This window comes from Accipiter gentilis, chromosome 6, assembly GCF_929443795.1.
Source record: "Accipiter gentilis chromosome 6, bAccGen1.1, whole genome shotgun sequence".
Classification (NCBI taxonomy): domain Eukaryota; kingdom Metazoa; phylum Chordata; class Aves; order Accipitriformes; family Accipitridae; genus Astur; species Astur gentilis.
Window position 1 is genome coordinate 31385163 of NC_064885.1, and position 27602 is coordinate 31412764.

Here is a 27602-nt window from a genome sequence, read left to right on the forward strand (position 1 = left end):
TCTTGGATATATCTGCTTTATACTAAAAAAATCTATCTTTACTACATGATTACGAAGGACACCGCATATTTTTGTTGGTTTACTCGCATCTAGCCTAACTCAACCCGGAGATATAACAGAGGATTATAAGAGCCATACATTTGTCCCACCCCAATAAAAGCTGGGAGGTCATAGATCCCATACCCCATATACCGCAAATCCCTAGATTGTCACAAGTCTTCATTTTGCTAGTGGTCTGGAAGTACTAAGCTCTTTCTCAACTTACCTGCTAGCATACAAACAAGGGAAAAAGCCAAGAAAGTGTTTTCAATAGGAAAATAGGAAGCTAAATGAACCTTTTCTACCCAACTACCTGGAAGTTGATGGTCAAAGCAGCCTAAGACTGAGTTTGATTTCTGTGGTTAGGGCAGATTTCCAAGATTTCTGTTCAACATTCTGGCTTGGTCTCTCAAGCACAAGGAGGGCATTTCCTTCCCATTTTTCTATCTTGTGATTGCTGACTGAGCACTCTTTGGGTCAGAGACTTTCTGCGTGTGCGTGCCCACTGCTGGGTGACATTTGAGTGCTGCGTGTCATTGTGTTTCTGCTTGCATGGCACTGGTAGCAGTGGTGGTGCCTCAGGATCTCTGCAGGCACACCATGAAACAGCCAGGAACATGCCCTCCTCTAAGGAGGTGACCCCAAATGATCTCGATGCTTAGACTACACACAGTCATCTTTCTTTAACAGCCTTTCGCAGACGTAATGGGGAGGAAAATGATACTTATGAGAAATGCACAAGGACTGAAATGCAAAAGTGAAAATGTTTTATTGAAAAGCAAAATAAAATACTGACACTTCACAGACCAAATAACATAAAGGCAAAAACATACAGAAAAGAGAAGGGAAAACTCTGGAACAGCTGTACAACATCAAACGGCATGGGGGAGGGAAGATATTTTTTCCAATTTGTGCCACGCTATTTCCCCATGAAATAACAACAAGGAACTTTGTATGAGCTGCATATTGATAAACATTAGGTTAGAGCACAGAAACTCAAATGAATCAACTGAACTAGACAGACGCTGTGACAGAATCCCACAATGGAAACCACACGTGGCATAGGGTGAAATGGCAGGTGTATGTGAGGTGCTTTGCAGATCTGCATTACAGCTGGGACTGGGCTTTGCCCCTCACCTGACAGCTCCCAGCAATGCCAGTGGTAAAGCTCCCACGGAAGGGGAGCTGGTCCAGCGCTATTCTTTCCACACTGCTCCCTCTGGACTTCTCGGGCCCCTTTCAGACCATCGCGCCTTTTGCCTTGTGGGTGCTCTGCTGATGTCTCTCAGTTATCCTGTTCTGAGGTTGCAATGGCACCGAGGGCTGCCGCGATGTATGCCAGAGAAAGTCCTGGTCTATTAGTTATTTGGAAAACTCTTTGAATAAAATCAGCAAGATAAATGAGGTGAATTATCTTCCTAAAATAATCAGTCTTACTAAAACATCAGCAGAAGTTCTCTTGGTACCTCAGCCAAAAGTGAGATGTGATGAGGTCTGGGATGTTAATTGAATTTATGTGTATTTTTGTGACTATTTCTTAAAAATCAAATTGGAATCTAACACAGCTCTGATTTGGCCTCAGGGCCTTTCCTCTGCCTGCAGATCTGGCAGCTGATTGCAGAGACGCTGAAAACACAAACAAAAAGGTGAAGCTGGGCAAAATGATGTGGTTGCAATGGCTTCACAAAGCTGAGCATGGTTTTGGGTGCTATTTCATATAAATGAAGCTTTCTGGAGTGTGGGAAGAAGCAGCTCTGTCCCTCCACTGACAGCCACGGTAGAAAAGCTTGCAACAGCAAAGCTTTTAAGCACCTCTGTGCAGATGAGGAGCTCCACTGCCCTCAGTGAAGCTGACTGCAATTTTACCTGCTTAAAGCAAAGCTTACTTGGGGCGGAGGGGTGAAGAGGAAGGTGAGAAAGAAGCCCTATTTGTTCCACATTTGTACAGTACCTGCCCAACGGTATGGGTGGCTGTGGCTCCCCGCTGCCCTGGAATAACATCATTAATCATAAGATGCTAAGAGCAAGGGGCTTCACTGATGCCAGGATTCAGCCCCACACCTTTAAGATTGGGCTGTTTACTGGGAGGCCCTCAAACCTCCCTGCTCCGCTGGGTGAATAGTGCATAGACTTCAAATTGTAGTGCTTTTTTAATGCCATTATGAATAGATATGCTTCACCTGCTGGACACCAACAAAGCAAAAGCATGAGTCAGAGGTGACTCAGGAGCAACCATTATCAATAAAAAATAAGCAAGCACTTCGTGTGCGTAATACTGAATTCCACGATTAAGTGGGCAGGCCCTTGCATTGGAAGCTACAGGAGTATGGAGACACCCCCAGAGCTTGTAGTTTCATGTGAAAACGTTGTGAACAACAGTACCAGTCAATGCCAGAGTCCCACTGTGCTTTGGTCTGTCCTACAAGGGAAGGGACACTCCCCTCCTTGGTCTGAAAAGCCTGTCTGCTGGGGGTTAACTCACCAGGTCCTCTCCTACGCCTGCTGCTTCTCACTGAAGCAAGGACTGGTACTTAATGATTGGTTTTTATATTTCCATTTGTGCAAAGCTTGCAGAAGCTGAGATACATCCTCTGTTCTGCAGCTCCGGGCTGGAAACAAGACAGGTGGAGACTTGCTTTGTAACGCCAAGGCTAGTTTAAACCTGAGCCCTGATTTATGAATGGTGATGTTGTTCATAGCCAGGCAGAGAACACTGAGTCTTCATAGAATAGTTTGGGTTGAAAGGGACCTTTAAAGGTCATCTAGTCCAACCCCCTGCAATGAGCAGGGACATCTTCAACTAGATCAGGTTGCTCAGAGCCCTGTCCAACCTGACCTTGAATATGTCCAGGGATGGGGCACCTACCACTTCTCTGGGCCATCTGTTCCAGTGTTTCACCACCCTCATCATAAAAAATTTCTTCCTTATATCTAGTCTGAATCTACTCTCTTTTAATTTAAAACCATTATCCCTTGTCCTATCACAACAGGCCCTACTAAAAAGTCTGTCCCCATCTTTCTTATAAGCCCCCTTTAAGTATTGAAGGGCCACAATAAGGTCTCCCCAGAGCCTTCTCTTCTCCAGGCTGAACAACCCCAACTTTCTCAGCTTTTCCTCATAGTCTTACCCAGCTGGACAGAGCTAGTAGTTTTTAATAAGTTCAAATAAGTTTGTAGGGTCTCCTGGGGAGTTGGATATATATCCAGTGTCATCCCAGAGACCTCGGCAGCACCCTGCGTGATGCTTTCCCCCAGCCAGCAGCACAGAGACAGTAGGCGGGTTCAGTAGTAAATTGGGGTTTCTTGCAGTGCTTGTGAAGTCCCTGAGTTTACAAAAAGGCATCTCTCAGACATGCTCCATGGCCTGTACTGATGAGAGATTTCCCCTGGATTACAAGCATTACAGCCCTGAAGGATCTGGGGTACTCAAGAGACTGCAGAGTCCCAGAGACTGACCACTTATTAGTAGAAATGCTACAATACAAATATCACCTAGCGGAGCTTTTTTTAAAATGCTTTTGTAACAGCCATTTCACATTGCCAAACTGTCTGAATGCCCCTGCTCCTACAAGAAACATGGGGAGCAAAGATGAGGAGCCTCAAGAGTTTATGCTCCCCCCACAATGATCAGCACAATATAGCTGGGACATGCATGAAAGGCTCTATACTGGAGCCACCTTTCAAACTGTTCCCCAGCCTCTGCAACAAGGACCAACGACCAGGAAGGAGTGAAGCTGCTTAGGAGAGGAAAGGAGCTCTGTGCTGGATGCTAACAAAAGTCCCATAGGAACTGGAGCTAGGAGTACTGGCCTATGCAAATACCATGCTATCACAAGGTGTTGGCTGCATCGCACCTGGATAGCCCAAATTTAGATGCTGAGCCCAGGGATTGTGTGGTTGATGACAAGGACATGCTTTTGCAGAGAGGAGATGTAGGCATCTTTGGTCTTTCCACTGCCACGGCAGTAGAAAAGCTACAGGGAGACATGACTGTCCTCTACAATGCTTGGGACACAGTCCTTCATGGCAAAAACCCTGAGTTCCTTCCCACTCCCTGGCCTAACTTGTGGATTTTGGGGTTTTGTTTTGTTTTGTTTTCCGATGGTGTTAAACACTTTTCAGGGATACGCATGAGCCCTTCAAGGCTCAAACTCCTGCTAATTTTTTTCACTGGCATTTCCACCTGCAGCTGCTTCCAGAACCTGCCCTTTGGGAACTTGGATTTCTCTCCTTTCCATTTAATGACAGTCAAGGCCGCCTTGGCCTGCTTCAGCTCCTTCACTTTGCTCTTCTTGATGGCTTTGTACTGCACTAGAATGACTTTGATGTTGCCCTTGGAGGCCATATTCTCTAGACCAGCCTTGAGCTCCAGCAGGGCTTGTGTCCCCTGCAAGACGTAGTTGGGGCTCAGGACAACAACCAGACGTCGGCTTTTCTGGATGAAGCTGAGGGTTTCGTCTGTGACAACTGGGAGAAAGAAACATTGAGGTGGTTAGTGATGCCGGAGAACATGCTGTTGAGCTGCTAGTGTGACACCAGGTGTCTCTCTTGAAGGGGACAATAAAATCCCTTGGAGGCCCTTTTTAGAAATTATGCTGGTGCTTCCCAACCCTGCAAGAGATTCCAGGTAGGGCCTCCTACACCATGGCTGGTACCCACTACCCCATACAGTGACATCTTCTACTCCCAGCCCTAGGCTGCCTACGGATGTGTTTCCTCCTCCACATGCTACACGGAGATGCCTGCCGTAGCTACATCTGAAAGGCACTGTACTACATGGCAGCGACACTGCCCAATGCTATAAGGATGCCGTATGGCCAAGAGGGCTGCTCTGATAGGCTCAGATTTAGTCTTCTTCTAGTGAGAGTGGAAAAAGGGGCTCTCTGGAGCAAAGCAGGAAAATTGGAGCTGGACAACATATGACCTCAAGGAAAAGACTCAGCCTGAAGAGACGTCACGAAGCCCGAATGCCTATGCTTACGTCCTCCTCTGGCAGATGTCCAGAGTGACTCTGGGTAATCCCTTCACTCCTCTTTCCTCAGTTTCCCCACACCAAATACACACAGTAAGTATCTACACCCTCCCTGAATGTCCTCATGGGTTAATTTGCTTTGGAACTACTACCACCCTAACTCCTGTTACTCATCCAGCTGTTCCTGTTGCTGTCATTGATGAAAGCAGATTTGAGTGTTTCTAGAAGTGACAAGTAAACTGCTCTAAGGACTTTTAATGAAGTGTCCCAAAAGTGATACCCTTTATGCTGGAGACATGTCATGGTAACATCTGCAGGTAGACTGTCCTTAGGCACCTTTCTGTAATTAATGTGAAAACTCCTTGTAAGTGTGAATCCTGGTGCTTGCACTCTCTGCTGCAGGATCTCCCACACTTCATTGACAAGGGAACGCTCTTGACTGGTCAGAAAATACCATGGAGAATAAAATAACTCTGACAAGCAACTTCATTTAGCTGTCAAGCACATTTGATTAGTCCCTGTCAGCAAACTCACAGGATAATCCATCTCCCACTGTTTCTTCATCAAGGACAACATAACTCCCTACCTGTGACTCAGATGAACACTCTGGAGGCATACCACCAGCTGCCAAAAGCTATTTCGTGGCTCACCGTGCTTCCCCAAGAAGGAGATTAGTCAAATCCTAACTAAGAAGCAACGGGGAAGCCCCAGCAGCGTTGCAAACAAGCCGTGCGATGATGAGCCACCGCAGCAGTGCTCCGGAGGGCTGGCGCTGGGCTGAGGCTGGTAGTGACTGCCACCGTGAGCAGGGATGGCAGCGCTCTGGGGGTGAGAGTGAAGGGCAGGGAACCCAGGAGAGTTGTGCTGGGAGGAAAATGAGACCCTCCAAAGGGAAAGGGGAAGGATGGCAAGAAGTGGTAGCGGGAACAGGAAGGAGATGTACATCTTGAGGAACAACCGGTGAGAACAGCTCAGAGCAAACCTGGTCTGAGCCTGGCACTGGCGTCAAGGAAACAGAGCCTGGAAGGTGCCCTGCCACGTCATCCAGGCTCTCTCTGGAAGGAACAGCACCAGGATTGCAGCTGTCTCCCTGTACCCTGAGGCACAAGTATTTATTTGCCCTCAAACTTAGAGGTGCTGTGTCCTGGCAATGATCTAGGAGATAAAGATAACAGATCCCAGACTGATTCTGCTCCCTCTGTCAGACAGCTGGGCTGGGACTGCAGCATTCCCTCCTGTCCTACCCAAAAGGGACACTAATGGGCTTTATCAGCACAGGTTCTGTCATCAGTGGGGTCCTGACCCAAAGCCCAAGAATTCAAAGTGGGGCAGTCTGCACTGGTGAAAGTTCAGGCTTTGAACTTTTAGTAGGCATCAGGGATCATACAGCCAATTCAGTCCCCAGGACACTAGAAATGTAAAGCGTTGGCTAGATTTGTACACTTGCTGTGGCACCTGTGTGACTGTACATGTATCTGGAGAGTTTCACAAGCTTCCATTCTTGGTGATTCCCTGCAACCCTCCAGCAGACACTGTGTCCAGAACCTTGTAGGATTTAGCTTGAAACGGTGAAAAACAAATCTACATCTTAGTGAAGAGATGAGTCTCACTACCTGCAACAAAGTACTCTTAATCATAGCAACTTAACTGTATGCCGTGTTAGACACAGACTCTCTAATTCATGAGAGTGAGTGGGAGGCCTTCTGGGAGGGCACATTATCTTCTCACCGATGTTGGCGTGGTGCTCTCCACACCTCCCTGAAGCAGACACTCCTGGTTTTTACAGGCACTCACCATTACCCTCTGTGAGCTACCAGTCTGGTCCAGTATCACACTCCCCCTGCCTCTTTTCTTTCTAGCCTTGACTTTATCCCCTTTTTTTAAGGCAGCTTAGAGGGTTTGCATGAAGGTCAGTGGTCTGATTCCCTCGTGTTGATAGATCAATTACTCCTGTACATCACTCCTGGGGAGAGCAACTGAAGTGAGCAACAACCACCACTTGCCCACTGTAGCCTTTTTGGTGGCCTGGAGCATCTGCAACATTGTCATGTGAAGCAAAAACATTAGAAAATACCAACAAGAGATCGTTAATGGAGATGGTGAAAAAACCCCACAGGATAAAGTTAATCTGGATAAGCCAGTTCCTATCAATTATCAATACCTCAAAGAACAATAAAAAGAGGATGCACATGGAGCACAGCCCCCTGTGAAATACTCACTTCCTCCAGGGAGGCTGTCTCTGTCAAAGATACACAGCTTGTACCCAAACTCATTCTCCAAGACTCCCCGCAGCGTCAGCAGCACAAATTCCTCTTCCTCCGCGTTGCGTGCGTAGGACACATACACATCATACTCCTTCCCGTCTGAGCATTGGAAGCGCAGAGAAACACAAACGGCAGAAGAGACACTTGTGATACTGAACATGCTGAGCCTTTGACTTACTTCATGGGAAAAGCAGATATGAAGGTTCACTTTGAGCCCAGGCACCACAGGTTAAGATACATTGATTTCCACAGTTACGAGACAGCAGCCCTGCCTCTTTGACTACCCAGCCTGAACGTGCAGGGTACTTGGAGACTGCTGGGTCACTGAAGGCATGAGACCGCAGCAAGATGACCAACCCATTCTGTCCACGGTCCTTTTGTCTTCTGACACCTCTGACATTGCTTGCTCTCATTGCTGTCTATCCACATGAGCAGTCCCACCAGACAGAGACTTGCACCCTGCCTACACCCTCTGAGAGCCGCTGCACCCCCTTGGCAGGTTCACACCACAAGCTGCGAGGGCTTGAACACCCTCCTCATCCTACGGAGGAAGAAATCTCAGCTCAGAGTCCCAAGAAATGAACTCCCAGCAACACAGGGAAGCTGTGGAAGAACTGAGGACAGAAGGGTGATTTCCAGACCCATCCGTTTGGATGCCTTCCCACATTTTAAAGCAAATCACCCTGGATTTGCGAATCCTTAGATAAAGTCACCAGAGACACTAGGGACTTACTGAAACTTGATGACTTATCTTGACCATCTAGATCGGATGAAACAGCTAGGCATCAGCAGGGCAGTGCCCCAGGGATTCTGACGTGTCCATACTTCACCTCTGCAGACAATACAGAGGACTTCTCTCTCCTTTCCCCTGACCCAAACCTGACTCCTCTTGCTCTAAAATGACCCACACAACTGAATGCAGGTATAGAAATGGAAGGTCAAAATGTCATTATGCTGTGAAGAAGGTTAAAAATAGCTCACATGAAGATTCCTCTATGAAAATGAAGGGTCCGGCCTGTAGCAGGATAAAATAAATGTAAGCCCTTTAGCTCCTTACCTAGAATGGTTTCATCTGTTCCAAAATGAGCCCGATAGAAGAGGACCATTTCAAACCAATAAACGTGATAGATGACTATCAGCACCACAATGAGCAGGATGGTTGCCCCCAGTCCACAGGCCAGCTCCACGGTGTACTTCGGTGCTACAACTGGGTTCAAAAATAAAGAGGGGGTATGGTTTACAGAACAGGTCGGGCCTTCAGCTGAGCAGCAACAAGCCTGTGTCACATGCTGCCAAATACCACAAAGGAACAGCCAAGAGCCAAGCTGGCCCTTCAGAGTAAGGTGGCCAAGCCAAGGTTTTCCTGGCAGGACACATGATGGCTGGCCACCCTGGAGTCCCCGTTCTGGGCTACTAGGTCTGGTTGGGCTGGCAGAGCAAGTCAAAGCACAGGCTGGACTTCGGGCTCTGAGCAAGACCCTGGGAGCAGGCAGATGGTAGAATGACCCGTTGATGGAAACCACCTGCGCAGTCCAAAGCCAGCTTGTGAACATGACCTTCTCAGCACTATATGCAAACTCTTGGGGCAACACAACAGCACTCTACTTCTAGGAGAGCCAGCCAAAGCTCACCTGCAGCAAATAAAGGCAATGGCCACCACTTTCCCTCCCCATCAAACACGCACAGTTCTTGTGGCTTGTCCCAAGACTGACAGCAAGTACATAACTAGCCATGGCCTGATTGTTTTCTACCAAGAAAGAAGAATCAGAGTTCATTACAGAAAAGTTGAAATGCTTGCAAACAAATAGGACAACCTGTGGACATCAAGCCAGAATATCACAGGCCCCCCTCCAACTCATACGGTGTCCGTCACGCCACTGATGCTTCTTTGTATTAAGGACAGAAAATAACTCCACTAACTGTAACCCTGGGCAACTCCATTTTTATGGCAATTCAGGTGGCAGCTGACATGCACACTGGCAAACTGCACAATAAAAGAACAGCAGTGAGTGGAGACATGACAAAATTTCAAGATTTAATAAGTTTTCTTAGAAACTGAATTACAAAAAAAGAAAATGGAAGGAATTTAATGACTTTCATTAGGGGATGAGCAACAGAAGTACATGAGAAGGAGAGGGAAATAATCCAGAAAAAGCAGGAAACATATATAACCTAATGTAATGAAAGAGCTGGAGCCAACACATATAGCTGCTTGCTAAAAAATGGAAGACAAGTGCTGGGCGGCTAGGTTCTGGCATGCTTGATGTTCCTAGGTGCAGTTGGATGGTCTGCAGTGAGCTTAGCTTAAGGTTTCTATGCCAGCAGCAGTCGGGAATGGTTCTTGGATTTTTTCTGCAGAACAGAGCAAAAAGGAGGGGTGGTGAGTAACCAGGTCTGCTCAGAGCAAACCCACTCAACTGCTTAGGAGCAGACGGGGGAGGAAGAGAGAGCGTAGTGTGGATCAGTCCACTAGAAAACAGCATTTAGGCACTGCTGTATAGAGAAAGAATCCTAAGATTTTAGATTCACTTCTGCTACATGTACAAACATTATAATCCCAGCAGAATTATGTATGTAGGATGAACACACTGGCAAATGGTTTTAGCCTCAGTTGTGTGTTTGGTCTATTGTTCCTTCCAGCCTACAGTAAGCAGGTATTAAAGCTCTAGAGGAGGTTAATAAGGAGGTAGAAATATCCACCTTAGTCAGGAAACCTCACATAACTATAGTGAGGGCTCAGTTCTTATTACTGACAGGTGGGTCTGGGAAACAGAAACAAAGTCTTTGATGAAAGAAAGATATAGGAAAAACCCACACTGAACAGAGGTGGATCAGTCCATACCATCCATGCTGAGATGGCTGTATCTAGACTGAAGCATCATCACAGCGAGGAGTAAAACCACAGTGTCGGGGTTAGACTGTCTCACTCCCTGAGCAATGTCAACGAGTGCAGTCTGCCTTCTGGAGGATGCCAAGTGGTAGCCGTTGCATCATGCAAAACACTCACACAAGCAAGTAACACGAAATCATTCCAAGCAGCCTGTCCCCTCAGGTCTACTTCGATTGTGGTACATAGATGGGATGAGAACAACAGGTCTATCTATCCCTCTCTCTCCCCATGCACTTGATCACAGTAGGGTGTATGTGGCATCTGTCCTTTGCTCCCTGCCTCCGAGAAGTGGTGCAGTATGACAGCAATAATACAGCAGTGCATACAGAACAGCATGTGTGGGGGAAAAAGGCCTGATGGAATTATTTGTTCCCCTACTGTTTTGCAGGGCAAGGCTCCAGGAAGAACCGACAGGCCTCTCTGAGCATGCCTCATTTCACACCCATGCTCTGCAAGTATTTTACCTTTCATGTGCACTATGGCCTGGCGATGGTCCTTGCCTTTGGCGTTTCTGGCATAGCAAGTATAATTCCGTTTCAAGTCCTCTGGCGTGGCTTTTGCAACTGTTAGAGTCCTTATGATAGTTTTGTCTTCAAAATCTCTAGTAATTTCACTGTAAGAGAAAAACTAGAGCATTACATATGTGAAACTGCAGCAAGTTCTTAGTGGCAAATACTCTTTTCCCTGATATAGCCCGACTCTTTCTTTAAAAAAGACAAAACACCTAAACTGATATTTATAAATCGATACACAATTCAGATTTTAATACAGCTGCAGCTGTTTCTTTATCTGATTTTCCTTAATATTTATTTTGCCGCTCATAACTTTCTAGTTGCAGCTGTGTCACATTGCATTTTAGAGATAAAGGAAGTTCTTGCCTACAAAGCAACAAGACCTCATGAAGTCAGGATTCAGAGCCCACGTCGCATTGTCTGTGCAATCCTGGATGAGTCACTTTTGTCTCTCTATACCTGAATTGATCATCTGCAAAATGGGGATAATAGTATTTCCTTTTACCTTTCCTTTTTCTACATAGGTTTGCGAACCAGTTGGGGCAGCAATTGCTTTCCACATGTAATTCAGCACCCAGCAAATGGGACTTTGAACCTCATTTGGGTTCTTCATGTAACTGAATCTCTATTCCTCCTAATCAATACTAAGTATAATACTACATTTTTGTTTTCATCCTCTGTTTTTTGAGACATATTTATCACTTATGCTATTTGGGAACATTCCTGTAAAGAAAATTCTGTCTGCCCTGTATTAGGAGTCCACCAGCTGTTGGCACCACTACCAGGACCTGAAGAAGTGATAATGTGAACTGGTAAACAAAGCTCCCTCAAATCCTTCTGTAAGACAGGATACTGTCCAGGTCTGGAGGCATCCTCATCACGGTGTGGTGCAGACACAGGGGTTTCTGATTAATAGGGAAGCGGAGGACTTCACACTCCCTTGCAAGGGAAAACGGGACTATTGCACATCTGTACCCACACCTCTCTGCAGGACCCAAGAGAGGGCTAGATACAAATGAAAGTTCACATCAGTATGTTACCTTTGTGTGACTTTTATCTTGGGTTCTGTGATGTCATCTGTGTTTTTCCCATCTATGGTCCACCACACCTCAGTCCGGGAGTCCTTCAGGAAGGTGAAGAAGACTTCACAGGACAGAACAAGGTCATCTCCTGGGAAGAAAGGACCATGGTGAGGTATTGCAAAGCAGGAACAGCATCACCTTGATTTTTGTGCTTTCCAGTGATCCTACCAGCCTAAGCTCTGCCTCCTTTCAGGAGGGAATGAGGCCAGCATCCACCTTCAGGCATCTGGTAACAGTTTAGCACTCTGAACATGTTGATTTATGACAGACAAATAAATAGGAAGAAGTATCCTGCCTTCTCAAATGTGTTACAAATTCCTTGACTGCACCAAGTGACCCACCCAAAGGGAGATGCTCCATGCCAACCACTTCCTTGGAAAGCCAGGCAGTGTTAATCATCCCCACTGCACAAGGGACAGATGCCATAAAGCGAAGGATCCAGCTACACAAAAGCATTTTGGTGTGGGAACACTTGTTCAGGCATTTAACTTCCCCTCAAGATCAGGCTTGGGAGTGTGAATATCTTTGTGATCAGCCCAGAAGTGATTTTATCTTAGAGTGACTATGGAAGAAGTCTGACCTTCTGAGCCAAAAACGCTGTGCTTTAAAGTGAAGACTGCTGCTCATCATCATCATTAGCACCACATTTATTACAGCAATGTAATGGGACATGATCCATTCAAGATAGGGAGTTTCTCCAAAGAGCTATCAGTCTAAACAGATGGGGTGGGGGAAGGGGCATGGTACCCCTTTACACAATGCTGTGAGGCCAGCAAAAGGAGAGCTGTCATTCATTAGAAAGTAATCAGCCAAGAAGGGAGAGATGAGCAAGAAGTGGCCAGAAGGCTGAAGCCACTGAGGGACTGAATGAGGGAGGGTTGGAACAAACGACAGGGACAGGGCTGAGACCAGATCCTACAGGAATTTCTCTAAGCAGCTGAGGGTCCCCATTTCATCTGGTTCTGCAGCTGCAGTCCTGCATCTCCATGCCTGAATATCTACCTTTATTTGTTCCTGGAAAAATAAACTTTTAAAGCCATGCTCTCCTATTCTGGCATCGAGAACTGGCAGTCCACACTCTCTGCCAGGCAACTTGCGGCAGCTCGTGTGCTCTGCGAGGGAAAGCACCAGGGACGCAGTGGAAGGGGAGAGCTTCCACGCCTGGCTGCGTCTCCCCATCCTGGCAGGCAGGCTGCCAGGGCAGCGACCGCAGGCAGCGAGCGTTGCAATTTACCTGCTTCCACTTCGTAGACAACTTTCTCATTTGGAGAGGTGAATTGTGGTGGCAAGGCCTTGTTCGGAGATCCTGCAGAAGAGAACAGAGAGCCCCCCACAGGGACTTCATGAGAACCTGGGGTCCTTACAGCCTCACTCATGACGCCCCCATGCCCCACTGCACGTGCCCCTATCTAACATGTGATACAATCCTGCTGCAGAGTTCCATGCAAAGAGAAATCTAATCCTAGTCCCCAAACTCAGGGCCAGACCCAGATTTTGAGGCTTCTCCAAAGTTCAGGTAAGTCTAGATACAAGGTTTTGGGCTTCTCACATCAGAAGAGCTCCATACCCCTCTCATCTCCCACTCAGCATCTCCCACAAGGCACAACCTGTACCAGTTTCTTTTTATCGCTGCTTCTAAAAAAACAAAATACAAACATCATTTCCTGTCGCAAGTATTTAATTCAGCTCTTAAAGCAGCAGTTGCCATGGAACTCAGCATGTGCTCTACTGTTCACCAGGTTTTTAAGCTCTGTCTGGCAGGCAGACTAAGCCCTTGTGCCTGGGACGACCTGTCCAAGCACTGGGCTGGGTAACTGGAGCCCTGCCTGGCTGATTAACAGTCTCAAGGCTTTGAGACTGCAAGAAGACCAAGGTAAACTGGCTATAATGGGACAATCCCACAAATAATGATGAGCAAAGGGCACTGGAGACAAAAATGAGCAAGAGTGCCAGGGTTATGCATTCACATGCCACCAGAGGGTACCCCTGGCCATCTCATGGGCTGTACCTCACCAGCCTAAGCCTGGTCACCCTCTGTGTTGTTTGGGGCATTTGACATGGTGGTGGGTAGGACCTCCAGTGCCTGGGCAGTCACACGAGGCTGACCCCAGCAAGCAAAAATATACCAGGTCAGTTGGGTAATGCAGTTTGAGCACAACCACAAATGGATCCTGTGACAGACTCTTCCAGCTGTTTTCACCACTTATGCAGCCATCCACCTGCATTTTACACATTTTAAAGTCATTCTTACCCACCACCTTCATCATTATGGTTCTGGTGAGATTGTAGGTTCTTCCATGGTCCTTGAATGTCACAATACAAGTGTAATTCCCTTTGTACGCGCTGCGGACAATGCCAATGACAAGCCTGGACCCTTGGGGGTGTCGCTCATAGAAGCCATCCACCAAGTTGCAGTTCTGGAGTTAGGCAGAAAAACACTTGAGTTTGGGGATTCAAAAGTAAAGATACTGGTTTAAATGTACTAGAAAGATCTGCTTTTTATACTATGAATATGATACTTGGGATTGTGATGTACGTTGGACCTATATACCATGAACTTTAAGCATGTTGGAATACAAACTGGTATGTTCACCTTGAAAATGAGGTGATGAAGCAGAAGACTCTCATAGTTTTATCCCACTTTAAATACAGACAAGTTTATAAGAGAGACATCTCTGATCCAGAACTACACTTCCAATCAGGGTGAGCACCTCAGCAGAGTGAAGAGTGAAAGTAAAGAGACAGGAAGAAAATGCTGATGTATTCACAAATGGATACTAAGACTAAAGGACATGTCCCCCTTGATGTCAGCGTGTCTAACTCTTTCGGGACTAATTAAGCTACCCTGACTGACTTCAGCTGAGGATGAGGTCCCAAAATTGGCAACTGGCAAACGAGAATCTGTAGTACAGAAACCTTAATAGCTCTTCTCTTTCTGTCAGGAAAGGCAAGAAACCTCTGCCAAGTACCAAGCTAGAGATCCCTTTTCAGAAAAGGGTTATGCAGATGACATCTTGAATGTCATAAAACCCAAAGATGTGCACATTTTCTCAGAGATTATTTCTGAATGGTACATTTCCAAATCAGATACATCCTAATGGGGCAGTTTAAGACAGGGGTCATATACCATTTTTAATGATTTTTATTAGGCATGGAATGACTTGCTGCCTGAAAAATTACTTCCATGGGGCTTTTTGTTTTATTCTGCTAATTGATTGTTGAGATGTGAATTTCAATGAATGGTACAAGCATAGCATTTCAGCTACTCAAGTGAAACTGCTCCTCTTGGATACAAAAGTAAGTTTTTCCTGAAGGGTTTTAGAGTTGGGTTTTTTCTTTTGGGGTGGTGGTGGTTTTTTTTTGTTTGGGGTTGGGTTTTTGTTTTGGTGGGGGGTTTTTGTTGTTGTTTTTTTTTTAATCAGCAGATGTATTTGTTGCCAACTTTCTTTATTATTAAATTCACTCGTACAGAACCTTCTATCTAGAAATCCAAAAGCGCTTTATAAGCAGTTAGAGAATTCAGTGCCATAACCCTCTGGCTGCACATCCCCTGAGAATTCTTATTCTCTCTTGACTAAAGGCATTCACCTAAAGAAAAACACTGAGGTCAAAATTTAATAAAATTGAACAGTAATTCTGTAGGCAAGAGCCTGAGGATGGCTGCAGACAGCCTAATTATCAGAGCAATATGGAGGGTGGAGTAGGGATGTCTCCATCTTCAGAAAAGAGGTTTGCTGAATTGTGTCAAACAGGGCACCCATGGTCCTTGCAAAGGCCTAATGTACAACTTCATCTCCTGACCTCAAAGGATTTTGGAAAAATGCTGTTCTCATTAGCAGGTTTGGGGGGTTTTTTGTTTGTTTGTTTTGTTTGTTGTTTGCTTTTTTGGATTGTTGTTGTTGTTGGGGTTTTTTTACAGAAGACGGAATATGAATCAGTTTCCTTTACAGGAATAGTGACTGGTTTACATAGCAGGTCAGGTACACTGCCTGCAGCTGAACTGAGGTTCCTAAATCCCTGCTAGAATATTCTGCACTTATGCACACTGGTCAAAAAAGTTTCAGTGTTACCTCTCAATTCCCTTCCAAGAGCAGTTTTACCCTTAAATTCAATGGAAACAAAGCTCTTAAAATTAGTAAAGCTTCATTAACAGCTTCATCACTGGTGAGCCTCTGAAACATAGCTCCATGATTCTCATGCCAACCATTGCTTTTTCAGATACAACACTGCATTCCCCCCACTGCCCAAACAAGTCCTTCTTACCAAGTACCACTTGACAGTTGGTGTTACACTAGCAGGGTAAAACCCATCAATATCTGGACATATGATCTTCTCATGGTAATGCTCCAAGTAGAACATCTCCTCGATGGGTTTTATTGAATGGCTTACACAAGAGTGTTGGTCTTTCGGAACAACCTCCAAGGGAAATGCAACTTTGCTGCAGTAGGTTGTATTTCTAAGGACAGAGGAGGATAGGGGTGATTAGTTGAAACTTATTTACTCCTATAGCAGTGGAATGAAATAAGAATCACATCTGCAATAACAAGCGTCATAGCACTGATGAGGCACATACAGCTTTAGCTGACTCATTTATAAATGGGAAAGAAAACACCATCAGAGATGGCCACACTAGCTCAGAAAAGCCTATAAAGATGACTAACAAGCAACATCCACTCCCCTGCTGGTAAAGGAGATAATAGGGTCAAAGACGCGATGAACAAGAGACAATGGAAGATCAAAAAGAGCTCTTGTGCTCAATGCATAGCAGATGCTATGTTCATTTTGTAGCACACTTGGAGAGACTTTTAATTTCCTAGAAGTCTGAATCTCATGAATCTTTGCCAAATTAGCATGTAGTCAAAACATTACCCCTGCATCTGAAGCTATTTTTACTTTAGACATACAGATCACTTCTTAATGGTGAGTGCCTGTGGATTTTGCCATGGGCTCAGCAATAATATTTTCACGGACACTTGCAGCCAGCAAGGAGAGGCACACTCATTAATGTTTGCAAGGCTCCAAGAATTATTACGATGTAAATTGGCTCAGCACTGAGCGGTCTTATAATTGTAACATTCTTTTCCCATTAATGCTTATGCAAATGGTCTTCTCCCTACAGAAAGATCTGGTGCTAACAGCATAATTTTCCCACTTCCATGAGAGTCCTTTGATTATACTGAAGACATACAGAAGCTGCACTGCACAACCTACCTGAGCATGCATGTATAATTCCCAGTGTCATTGAGAAGAGCAGGCCAAAACCAAAGGGTGTCTTTCTCCTTACTGATGTGACTGTCTGGGAGACGAAAATTAATGGGCTCCTCCAGATCCCGGTCCTGCCCAATCCTGTACCAGATCAGGGTCAAGCCAGCAGAATGGGCTGTGCTGTAGTTGTACTTTAAGAAGGTCTCAAAAAGCGGGCATTTGATCTTGGCAGGTTCCCCATCATAAATCTGGATCTGCTTCATGGTGTCCACACCCCAGTCATCGCAGCGTTCTGCAGCCAGGAAGAACAAGGTACCTTAGTCTGCAAGTCTGCAGGGGAAAAGCAGCTCTTCCCAGGTTCCCCACAGCCCTTGGTCCCGTCCCCATTAAAATCGGAGGCAAAAAGGTAGTGTTTTCAGTGGAAGCGAACTGGGCTTTTCTAAAGCAGAACAAGAATACCGTGTTCGTTTCTAGAGAACCTGCAAACCTCTACTTTCATTTGTACACCTCCTACATTTCTTCAAAGTTATTTATCCCCCATCAGGACAGTAGGGTAGGATAGGATATTCCTGCATAACACCAGGCTTCCCAGAGAGCTCCAAGAAAATTCAATCCTAAAATCTTGTGTGGGAAGATAAAATTTGGACGAAAACAACGCTAGAGGTGTGTGTGCATCCAGGCACAGTGACAGGGAAGATGGAAATAGAGGTGTTGAAATAAGAGGGGGAAAAAATAACAACGCAGACATCAACCCTCCCTTAGAGCTATGGGCCATCGTCCATGCCAGAAGAAGCTGAACTGTGGGTTCTGGGAGCGAGGACTGTCTTTCCTGTGATGCATTCATGCAACACCTGTGCACGCTGTGATAACACAGAGAGTACAAGCACTAATAAGTGACATGTAGCGACTGGCAGCAGGTTCTCTTGGGGATCCCCAGGCAGCCTCCAGGTGCAATCCCCAAGCAGAGTTCAACAGGCTCAGTGTGGCTCACAGCAGACTCAGGCTGACATAGAAACTGGGCAGCATGAGAAAAAGCTGTGCAGTGCCCTTTTTCTTTTCTTTCTTTTTTTTTTTTTTTTTTTTTTACTTTATCCTTGTCATTAGTGACTAGTTTCAGGACCAACAGCACAGTCAAAAACCATTCCTCTTCCGAGTGTTCCTCTCCACTCCATTCCTCCTACCCATCAGGATGCCCAGTCACAAAAGGACTCTGTGCAAGCAAAGCAGGGTACCAGGGTGTCGGCAAACCTGAGAGCAACCCGCGCTGCCGGCGCCAGCCGAAACACATGGAGAAGCTGCTGTCACTGCATCTCCTGTCTCCCCGCACCGGCAAGGCAGAGCATGGCACGGCACCTTCCCAGCACATCTCTTGTAGGTGCTGGGAGGCATCAGCTAGGGCAGCCTGATGTTTGAGAGCCCCAAATGAGTCGAACAGGAGAAGGGGTGCTGCCTGCAGCAGTCCCTGGGAGCAGTGTCTCAGCATATCACAGGCACACCAGAGACGACACTGCAAAGCCTCTCTGGTTTGCAGATATTAGAAGACCTCGGACCGAGAGGAAAAACAGAATACAATATGCTCTTTGAGCCCAATTCTTCTGAACTGACTTCACAGGCCCAAAGCAGGATTTCTGGCATTTTATCTTCCTTAAATAGACAGTGGGATGTAGCTTGGCCCAAAATTCATACTTAATTAAAAAAAGCAAAGAGATAAACCTTTGAGAAGATGGCCCACAGCGCTTAAAGGCAGCAATGCTAACTCCTGTAGCTCAGCAATGGTTAGTCACAGTGAAGAGGAATCTGGGCCAGTAAGAATAGAAATGTCTTCTGGCAGGTTTACACACAAATGTAAATGCAAACTGCACTGCTCCTCCTGTGGTATGCCAAACACCCATATGACAGAGTGCTTCTTCTGGAGGAAGAGAGGGAGTTGGGCTAGGACGAGGCAGGGAAGCTACCCAGGGTACAAGTAATTGCTAGTAGGAACCCCAAATCCAAATGGCTGGAGAGTGCCATTGCTCATCATCTAAGAAACATGTAGCTATTTATTTCAAAACTGCACAGCATCATCCATTACAGCTGCTACTACAGCCATCACCAAGGCTCATTTTAAAAGACCAAAACACTATTGGAAGCCTTATACCATGGGAAGGTGCATAGTCACCAGTCACCACCATGGTCAAGGCCAACTGGAACCAGTATGCTGCTTTATGCTGGTGGGGTCAAGCTACTGGATTAGGCATGGGCAAGTTTCCATAGTGTGGTAAATGAGACAAATGAGCCTGCCAGAGACTGCCTGCTAATTGCATGATAAAGCACGGATTGCGGGCCATTTGTTTTTATAAAGAAAAGCTTTCCCTCCGAAAGGAGCAGACCTGGGTCTGTAAATCAGGACACCCAGGTTTTCTTCCTGGCACCTGACTTTGCTGTCTCCTCTGGGACTGCATAAAGGCAAATTGTCCTCATTACTTCAAATGGCAGGACTGAAGAGGAAGAAAACTACATAAAACATTACAGTACTGAAATTCTTGGAGTCAAGATCAATGAAATTTGCTACCACGAATAGCTCTTGCATTTTGCAACAGCTCATAAATCAGCATTGTAAAACTACTTACCTGTTCTACCTCAATGAGTTATTGAAAATAAATACAACTTTTTTTTTTTTTTTCTTCCTAGATTACTAAAAAGCAATGCATGGGCCTTGTCGTCTTGGCTGGGGAAGAGGCGACTGTTACTGTTCTTTACTATAAGAGCTGTACCTGGAGATTTTGTCTCAGAGCTGGCTAATTCGCCTGACTTCCAAGAACACCGTCGCACCAAACAGCTAGTCCTAAGGCTCCCCACATGTGTCCTGCCTTGGGGTGCTGCGTGCTCCGAGCTGAACCCCAAACGCAGCACATAACCATGCTGCTAACGAGCAGCTGCACCAAAGACCACAGGAGCAGCCGTGCAGCTTGAGATCACAGGCTGCGCTTGGCCACCCTCCTGGCAAGGGCTCCTCCTGGCTGCCACGGCAAAGCCAGCCCGGCACGGCTCCAAGGGCTCAGGGAGCAAAGCCACGACCCATCGCTCACAACAGAGATGGCAGAAACACCACGGGCTGGAGTGAGACCTCCTTCATGCATAAAACACCAAGGACAGAAGTTGTGGTGCTTTGCACAACTTCCTCCCTCCCTGTGCCATGCTGACAGTAATACTGCTATTTTGATTTTTGGGGGTGTTTTATGCCTGAGATAGCTGGACTCTGCCTGACATGGCACGTGAGGGGACTGCAGGCATCCCTCACACACACACCTTTGTGAGCTTCTCCCTCCTCGGGTGTGATGTGGCTCTTCTCCCTGTGCCAGCAACATCCTTTGCCACAGTGGCTGAGTCAAGCCCAGACAGCCGGCTGCACTCCCTACACACGTGTAAAGCAGAGGGATTGCCCGCATTATTATTGCTATAATTTTATTTGCATCCAACAGCTCCCTGCAACATTTTGTGCCACTTCCACTATTTTAACCTCTATTGGACATTCAGAGCCTGTTTGCTGCTAACATCAGCATGCAGCTACTTGGATGCCAGTCTAAACCGGCGACAGCCTGAAAAATTGGCATGGCTTCACACTGAACCTCACTGGCATGAAGCAGCTCCCACTATGAAAAAACAATAATAAAAAAATATATATACGCACACATTGATATATCCTGACTCCAGTAACGGTATTTGAGGGGGCATTGCAGAAAGACACAAAGACCCAGTTCTAACTGTGAAAAACAGCACTGACTTCTACAGTGCTATGCCCATTTGCAGCAACTCACACTTGTTTTCACTGGCTAAGCCTAGGAAGTGAGTTTCTTCTCTCTTTAAATATTTCCTGCACAAAACAGCCGTTGGAGTTAAGAGCAGCTCCTGATTAAATTGAGTGGGCTCAGCATTCATGCTGTGACTTCAGAGGTTCACTAACAAACAGAAACCACTGAAGAGATGGGGGAGCTATATGCAACCCCGTGGTCCCTTCCATGCTGCAGCAAATGGAGCACTATGCACATAACTGAGGGATACAATAAAATCTCTAAAAATCCACCATCCCACAAATGCATCCTCCTAGAAACACCTCTGCAAAACACTTTGAAAAAAGCCATCTTTTTCTTATTACTGATGAGGTGTACTGCACATGCCTCAACTGACCCCCTCTTTTCTGCTGGGTGCTCTGTAATCACACAGCAAGGCAGTCTATGACCCATAATACATACCTGTGACAGACAATGCAGAAAAAAAGCAAGAAATGGTCCTGTTTCCACAGCCTTCTTGGGAAAATGGATAAGGATTACACAGGCTGGAGGGAGGCTGCATGGTGGAATGCAACACCCACCTCCAGCATTGGAAGAGAAAGTGCAGGCAGAAAGGTCAGGGTAAGGATGTCCATCTTGATTTCACGTGCCTTGAGATAAAGCTATGGGTGGGCTGCTGGGCTACTGCTCCTCCCTGATGCACACTGGGATCTGGGTGAACTAGCAAAGTTAACTCCAAATGTCCTCCTTGCTTGGACTGTATGTTGCAATTCACGTTCATAGGGATATCTACTACTGCTACAAGGGACAGAAACCTCTTCTGTTACAGAAATAGTCAGATCTGTACTGTTTCTGAATCTGGTGTTACAACACCCTTAAACAGCAGGTATCCCAAAACAGACTCCTTCTCAAAAGACAAACAAAAGCTGAAGAAGTGCCTTCTCCAGATGCAAAGTAGAAAATGAAAGGAGAGAAAAAAAATAATGATGTTGCTCAGCTGCATAAAAGTGAAACCAGACATTTCTGGAAACCTTTCCCAACCTTTCTCTTATTACACTGATTTACCCCCTTTGGAACAGAGCTCTGCATACACACACCTGAAATGCTCCTGAGATGCAACTGCAGCACCCATCATAAGCACCCACACAGTCAAAACAGAGATGAAATTGGTGCGATTATTTGGATTTTTCAAGAAGAGACAAACTGCTTAACCCATGGATCAAAAAAGAAAAACAGAGTAAGGCCACATCAAGAAATGCCGTCCCATTTTGTCCACAGCTTGGCATTTCTATGCAGTCATTTTAAGTACCTCCATTTGAAAAAAAATCCTCAACCACCAAAACTCTACCAGCTCCACACCACTTCCACCCCTTCCCTCCCCTGGGGCTACAAACAAAGGCTTTCCCTAGTTAAAATTTCTGTGAAGAAATAATAAAAAGCCATCCTTATGAGAAGCCATCCATCATGCCGACACAAAATTACCCTGCCATTTGCCAAATCGATGCTCCGTTTTTAATCGTCTCTAATTTTGGGAGGGGACCTGCCTTGCATGCAGACTGGGACTGTGCGGCAGCAGCAGGACATGAAGCCATCGATGCTGCTGGTTGAATGACACAGCAGAGCCCTCTTCCCTACGCCTTTTCAGCAGCAGAAGGGGCTGCACTATCTCAACAGCTTCCTACTTTCTTCGGCCATCCCTGCTGCATTATCTTAAAGCAAAGTTGATATGAGTCAGCCTCCACCTGGGGAGCGCAGCCAGGCCAGAGGTCAGCATGATGAAAGAATCGGCATCGATGAGGCAGAAAAAGCTGGTCACGCAAAGCGATTAAGTGAGAATTAATCATTACTACCTTAAAAAAAGATTTTACCCCCACCCTCTTTCAAGCTCACAGCAGTCAGTGAGGAGGAAGCAGAGGAAGCCAGGCTGAATGGAGGAGCTGCGCTGTGAGCACAGGAGGTACCAGCTGTGGCCAGCCGCCGCGCGTGGGTGCGCTTTCCATTTACACTGGCGCCAGGAGCACCCACTTTTCCACTGCGTCTGCGTTTTTCCTTTCACACACGCATCCCGCACACCACCAGCCCGTGCTCCCTGGCTGCACGCTTCACTCAGCAGCTGAGCAATTTAGGCAGCGTGGCAGGGCAGCGTTTCCCATGCAGTCTGTATCCCATCTGACCGTACAACGCGGCGGAGGGAGGGCAACATGGACCAAAACAAATGAGAACATCTTTCCTGAACTGGGGGAAGAGGCACAGACCTAAGCACACTGAAATTGGTGGGAATGACAGAGAACTTGGGTTAGCCCTAGCCAAGATCAGCTAGCTCTCACCATTTGCTCCCACTATCTCCGCAGCAGCAATAGTGGTCAGAGAATGCCTAAAAACTGGTTGTAGCTGAACGCCGTCGTGGACGCTCAGCCTGGAAGCTTTGTGAAATCTGCAGGTATTTTATAATCTGACTTCCAGTGGAAACACATCAAAAAGGGCCTGTCATAACCTCGTTGCCTTCCCCCCACAGCCTCTCCAACAGAGGCAGTAACTGGAAGTGGTCCTGGCACAAACCCCCCTGTGACCGGCTCCGACGCACAGCACGCAGCCCAGCCCCATCCACGCAGTTCTGCTGCAATGGCACTGGCAACGTGGTTTTATACTTCTCCCAAGTCTCACCATATTCATCTTGTGTTGACAGTGAGCTGTGATTCACCCCATGGAAGCAGTTCCACTGGATGCTGCGCATGAGGACGGAGTCTCTCTCTCTCTCTCTCCCCCCCCCAACCGCTTTTATAATTTAAATAGATAGAACAGCTAAGAAAGGAAGAAGGAAAAGGACTTTCTGTTGCAGAATAGCTCATAATTTTCAAAAGCACTTACACATTGTGGTTGTTTAACTTTAGACCCTGAAAGTCTAGTTTAAACAGTTGTGATGGTCTGCCTCAGCCAAATTCATGAAAAACAAGCTGATTGCCTAAACTTCTGTTGACTTCAGAGGAAGCAGCCAAGGCATGACATCCAAAAAATGATGATCCTGTAATGGAGCCCATAGCTCCTGACTCCTAGTTTCCTTATCTAATCAAGCACAGCCTGTAACGTGGGGAGGGGTAGTTGTTTGTGTCTTTTAAAACTCCTCCACAGTGAGCTCTATGCCTTCACTCTCTATCTGTGCGTAACGCTGTGTTTACTGTACGTGGCACAGAGTGTTTTGGTTACCTCCAGCAACTGGGCCAAAAAGAAAAAAAAAAAAAAGTATTAGGTTTTCTCTAGCAAGCTTGACATGTTTTCCTGGAGGCTTTTTTTAAAATTGAGATCAAAACGATAAAGGTAGGGGTATGAACTGCTTCAAAGCCTGAAGGAGAAAAGGAGCAAATAGCTACTTTCCATCCCACTTCATTGAGGAAATTGCTGCATGAAGCAAAGCAGAGCAGCACGGGAGGAAGAGAGATAGAGAGGAAACAGAACGGCCCATTGCAAAATCATCTGTAGGAGAGGCAGCATGAAAAGGAGGTTTACCTGAGTAGCACCACCACAGAGCTGTGCTCAAGCTGGCAGCGGCTCTTCTGTGTGCCTGGAACATCAGACTGGGACTTGACGAGGTCCAAGCTCAACTCTTGGCTCTGCCACAGGCTTGCTTAGTTAAACCCATGCAGCCTAGTTATTGCACTTAGCCAGGGTCTCTGTTGCCTGCTTTAAAATACGGTCAACAATTCTGCACTGCCCACCATAAATATCCACAGGGATGTCTGCATTAAAAAAACGCTGCAGCACTTGTCCTCAGATGAGGACGGGAACTGAAAAAATGCAGCAGGTGATAAAATGCACCGTAAGGGTCTATGAGCCTGGCAGAAGTCACTTGTGCGCAATAAAACGTATGAGACTGAGAACAAAACTGTGCAGCTGCAGCAGGGGGACATGATGGATAAGGAGCGTAGGAGACGGGTCCCTGATGTCCCCTGACACCCTATTTATTTGATACACACCAAGGAGCAAAAGCAACCCTCCAATATCACATCAGCAACACACCCAAAATGGGCTGCTTTCCTCCACACGTTTCTGCACTTCAATACGGATGGGTCACGTCATGTTGATGCTTGCACAAAACTCACCCCTCACAACCTATTTCCTCAGCTGACAAGAAGCAGACGTGAGGTCTTATCTCCTCAGCGGGCACGACGCTGGCTGGTGCGGAGGGAGGCTGGCGGCTGTGGTTACACATCTGCACACCCAGGCCAGCTCTGCTCTGCAGGTTTTATCTCCATTCACTTCAGGGCTGTGCACCTTTCAACACCCTCAGTGTTGAATAACTTCATGCCCCCAAGCGCCGTAAACTTCTACAACCGCAGTAACTCACAGATGGGTACGGATAGTTAGAAAATCATGTCCTAAATTAGGACAGCAAGAAGCTGAGATTGGAAGAGTAGGAGGAAGTCAGGAAATCCCAGGAGAAGATGATGGGGGAGGGATTTAGTCTCTTTAGAAAACAATAATGCAGTTTAATCTATTTTTCTTTTGACTTTACGCACTAAAATAAGCTTCTCAGCTTCTGGGGCTGTCACAAATCATAAGGAAAATAAGGCCACTGGAACCCCGTCAGTAGAATAAGAGCTATATAGTAATAATCCTGAGGAGCCGCTCAGGGCTTTCCATCTTCAAAGTGTTTTACAGACAGTAATTTATTAATCTGCAAATTTCTCCTGGCCATAAGTAACTGCTCTGCCTCCCTGCTAAGCGCGAGAGAGACGCACGGCGCAGATCGGCATTCTGGAGAGATGGCGCAGGCGGCAGCTCTGACCTCCGGAGCCAGACCTCATTCTGCCTCGCTGCGGTCAGAACTTCACTGCTCCAGCCAACACCTGAATCCAGAAGCACTGGTGACATCTGGCCCTTTGGAGCCGACTTCAGAGAGGACAAAACCAGTGCCTGAGAGCCTCTGGTATGGGGGAGCATAAGAGACTCGCTCACAATCCAGTAAATAACAGCAAAGCCTGAAATAAAACTCCCGCGACAGAGGCTCCTGGCTGCCTTACAGCCACTGCCTGCCGTGCTGGGGTGTCACTCCGGGCAGAAGCTGGCCCCAGTCCTGGGCTCATCCTACCACACAGCCTGTCTGATAGCCCCCAGGGGAGCTGTCAGAGGAGTTTTCTATGCAAACACAACGTTTCCTTCCACCGAAGGACTATTTATGCACAGCAGTTACCTGTTCACACTAGGTGGGTCCTTTAGGTAATCAGTATGATGCTGCTCCTCCTCTCCTGGCAGCAATATTCTTCTGCTTTTCTAGCTCCCCAGGACAACACTCCTAACCGTGATCCTCTCCCAAGCCCTCACCCTGTGAAAGCTGAGAGCTCTTGGAGAATGAGAGCGCAGCCTGGTTAGCAGAGGGAAAAACAGAACAAGGAGCACAACTACAGCTCCATCTTCTAAATAAGTCAGTATCTAACATTGGCCAGCTATGTTTAGAAACTAGATAACAATATTCTGTATTCATACTTACTGTTATGTTCTTTGTCTAACTGGTTTTTCATCTCTTTTAAGCCAATGCGTATTTATATGACTTCAGCAGTGCCAAAGAAATCATCATAAGACCAAAACTGGGTTCATTGGTTTTTGCTACCCTTCTCTGGATATCAGAACATCTGTGTTCATTAAGCATCCTATAACACAAGCGCAGAGATCTAAGCCTTATTTCCATCTTAAGGATGGCTTAGCTGAGGCACGGAAAGCAGAAGATGCTGAGTACCATTGCAAACAATGTCCCAAAGGTCAGGAGTAAGGAATTCAAACCCAGGCACTGCAGATAACGTATATTCTCAGGACCAGAAGAGATTTGCCCACGCATACGGCATGAGTGAGTAGCAGACTCAGGCACAAATTCAGTCTCAGACTCCAAGTCTTTTACTCTACACTACTCAGATCACATTTCTTTCCTCTTCCAGCTTGCGGCTCCCTTTCAGCAAATGATTTTATTGCAGCACCAGCCTCCATACACAGCAGAAACAGCAGAGCCCAAAGAACAGATGTTTAGAGCCACAGTGCTGTTGGCAAAATTGGGGGGGGGGGGGGGGGAATAGTTTGCAGATTTGTCTCTCCAGTAAGAGTTAGGGTGAAGTACAATGCTGAAGCTTTCTGACACACTGCCAGGGAGACTGTCAGCTGTACTGGCTAAACCGGATAGAAAGGCTGTCTGCATTATAGCTGAAGCAGCGCTGGGGTTTTATAGCTGAAATTTAGTAAGTGTTGGCTCCTCATCCCCTCCGTAAGCTCAGAGAGCTTGGGACTCAGCAGAGCCGATACCCCTGGCTTGGGCAGTCCCCAGTCAATGTTGCTGATCACACTGCATCCCTGGGAAGGACTGCAGAAGCAGGCAGGAAAAGTGGCAGCAAACCACAACAGGACTCCTGCCCCTGCCTCTAGTCTTCCCCAGGCCCCTGCCAGCCTGGGCTGGAGAGAGAGCTGGTCCCGACAATACAGCGTTACATGACTATTATAGCAAAGCACAGAAAAAGATCCAGCTGAAATGATAAATCCTGACCAAGTTACACATCTTAAATATCCCACGAGCCAGGTTGCCTAGTGAGAGCTACCCATCCCCATGGCCTCGCTTGGTGTTAGTTGACCACTGGGGCAGCTGCAGACCGTGCACAGCCTTCTGCATTCGCTCCGGATAACCTCTGCTCCGCTCCCCCCACCTACGTCCCCCGCTCCAAGAAGAAAAAGCAAGCCCAAATGCTGTAACATTATCAGAGCATGTCCGGTCTCCCACACTGCTCTGTATTTATGACTTTGCAAGGGTGAAATGAGCTCCAGTTCCCTTTTGGTGCCAGTCCCAGGAAACCCCGCAGTGTAACAGAGGGCTGCACAGACGGCTGCCCCT

The 27602-nt window shown here is 46.6% G+C and overlaps 1 protein-coding gene across 5 annotated transcripts in view; it reads right to left on the reverse strand.

Moving 5' to 3' along the window:
• The window catches only part of IL1RAP (interleukin 1 receptor accessory protein), a 49793-nt gene that overhangs the window by 3189 nt on the left and 19002 nt on the right, over nucleotides 1–27602 (reverse strand). For 4 of the 5 annotated variants that reach the window (XM_049802956.1, XM_049802954.1, XM_049802952.1 and 1 more), the window contains exons 3-11: nucleotides 16971–17256; nucleotides 16023–16215; nucleotides 14011–14176; nucleotides 12994–13065; nucleotides 11718–11847; nucleotides 10630–10778; nucleotides 8333–8482; nucleotides 7231–7374; nucleotides 785–4506 (exon numbers count right to left, since the gene is read on the reverse strand). In XM_049802956.1, coding sequence (XP_049658913.1) covers nucleotides 4061–4506; nucleotides 7231–7374; nucleotides 8333–8482; nucleotides 10630–10778; nucleotides 11718–11847; nucleotides 12994–13065; nucleotides 14011–14176; nucleotides 16023–16215; nucleotides 16971–17256 — 1736 coding nt within the window. In that variant the 3' untranslated portion in view covers nucleotides 785–4060. Of the gene's footprint in view, nucleotides 1–784; nucleotides 4507–7230; nucleotides 7375–8332; nucleotides 8483–10629; nucleotides 10779–11717; nucleotides 11848–12993; nucleotides 13066–14010; nucleotides 14177–16022; nucleotides 16216–16970; nucleotides 17257–27602 lie in introns of those variants that run through there. The other variant, XM_049802957.1, reaches the window with a different exon arrangement.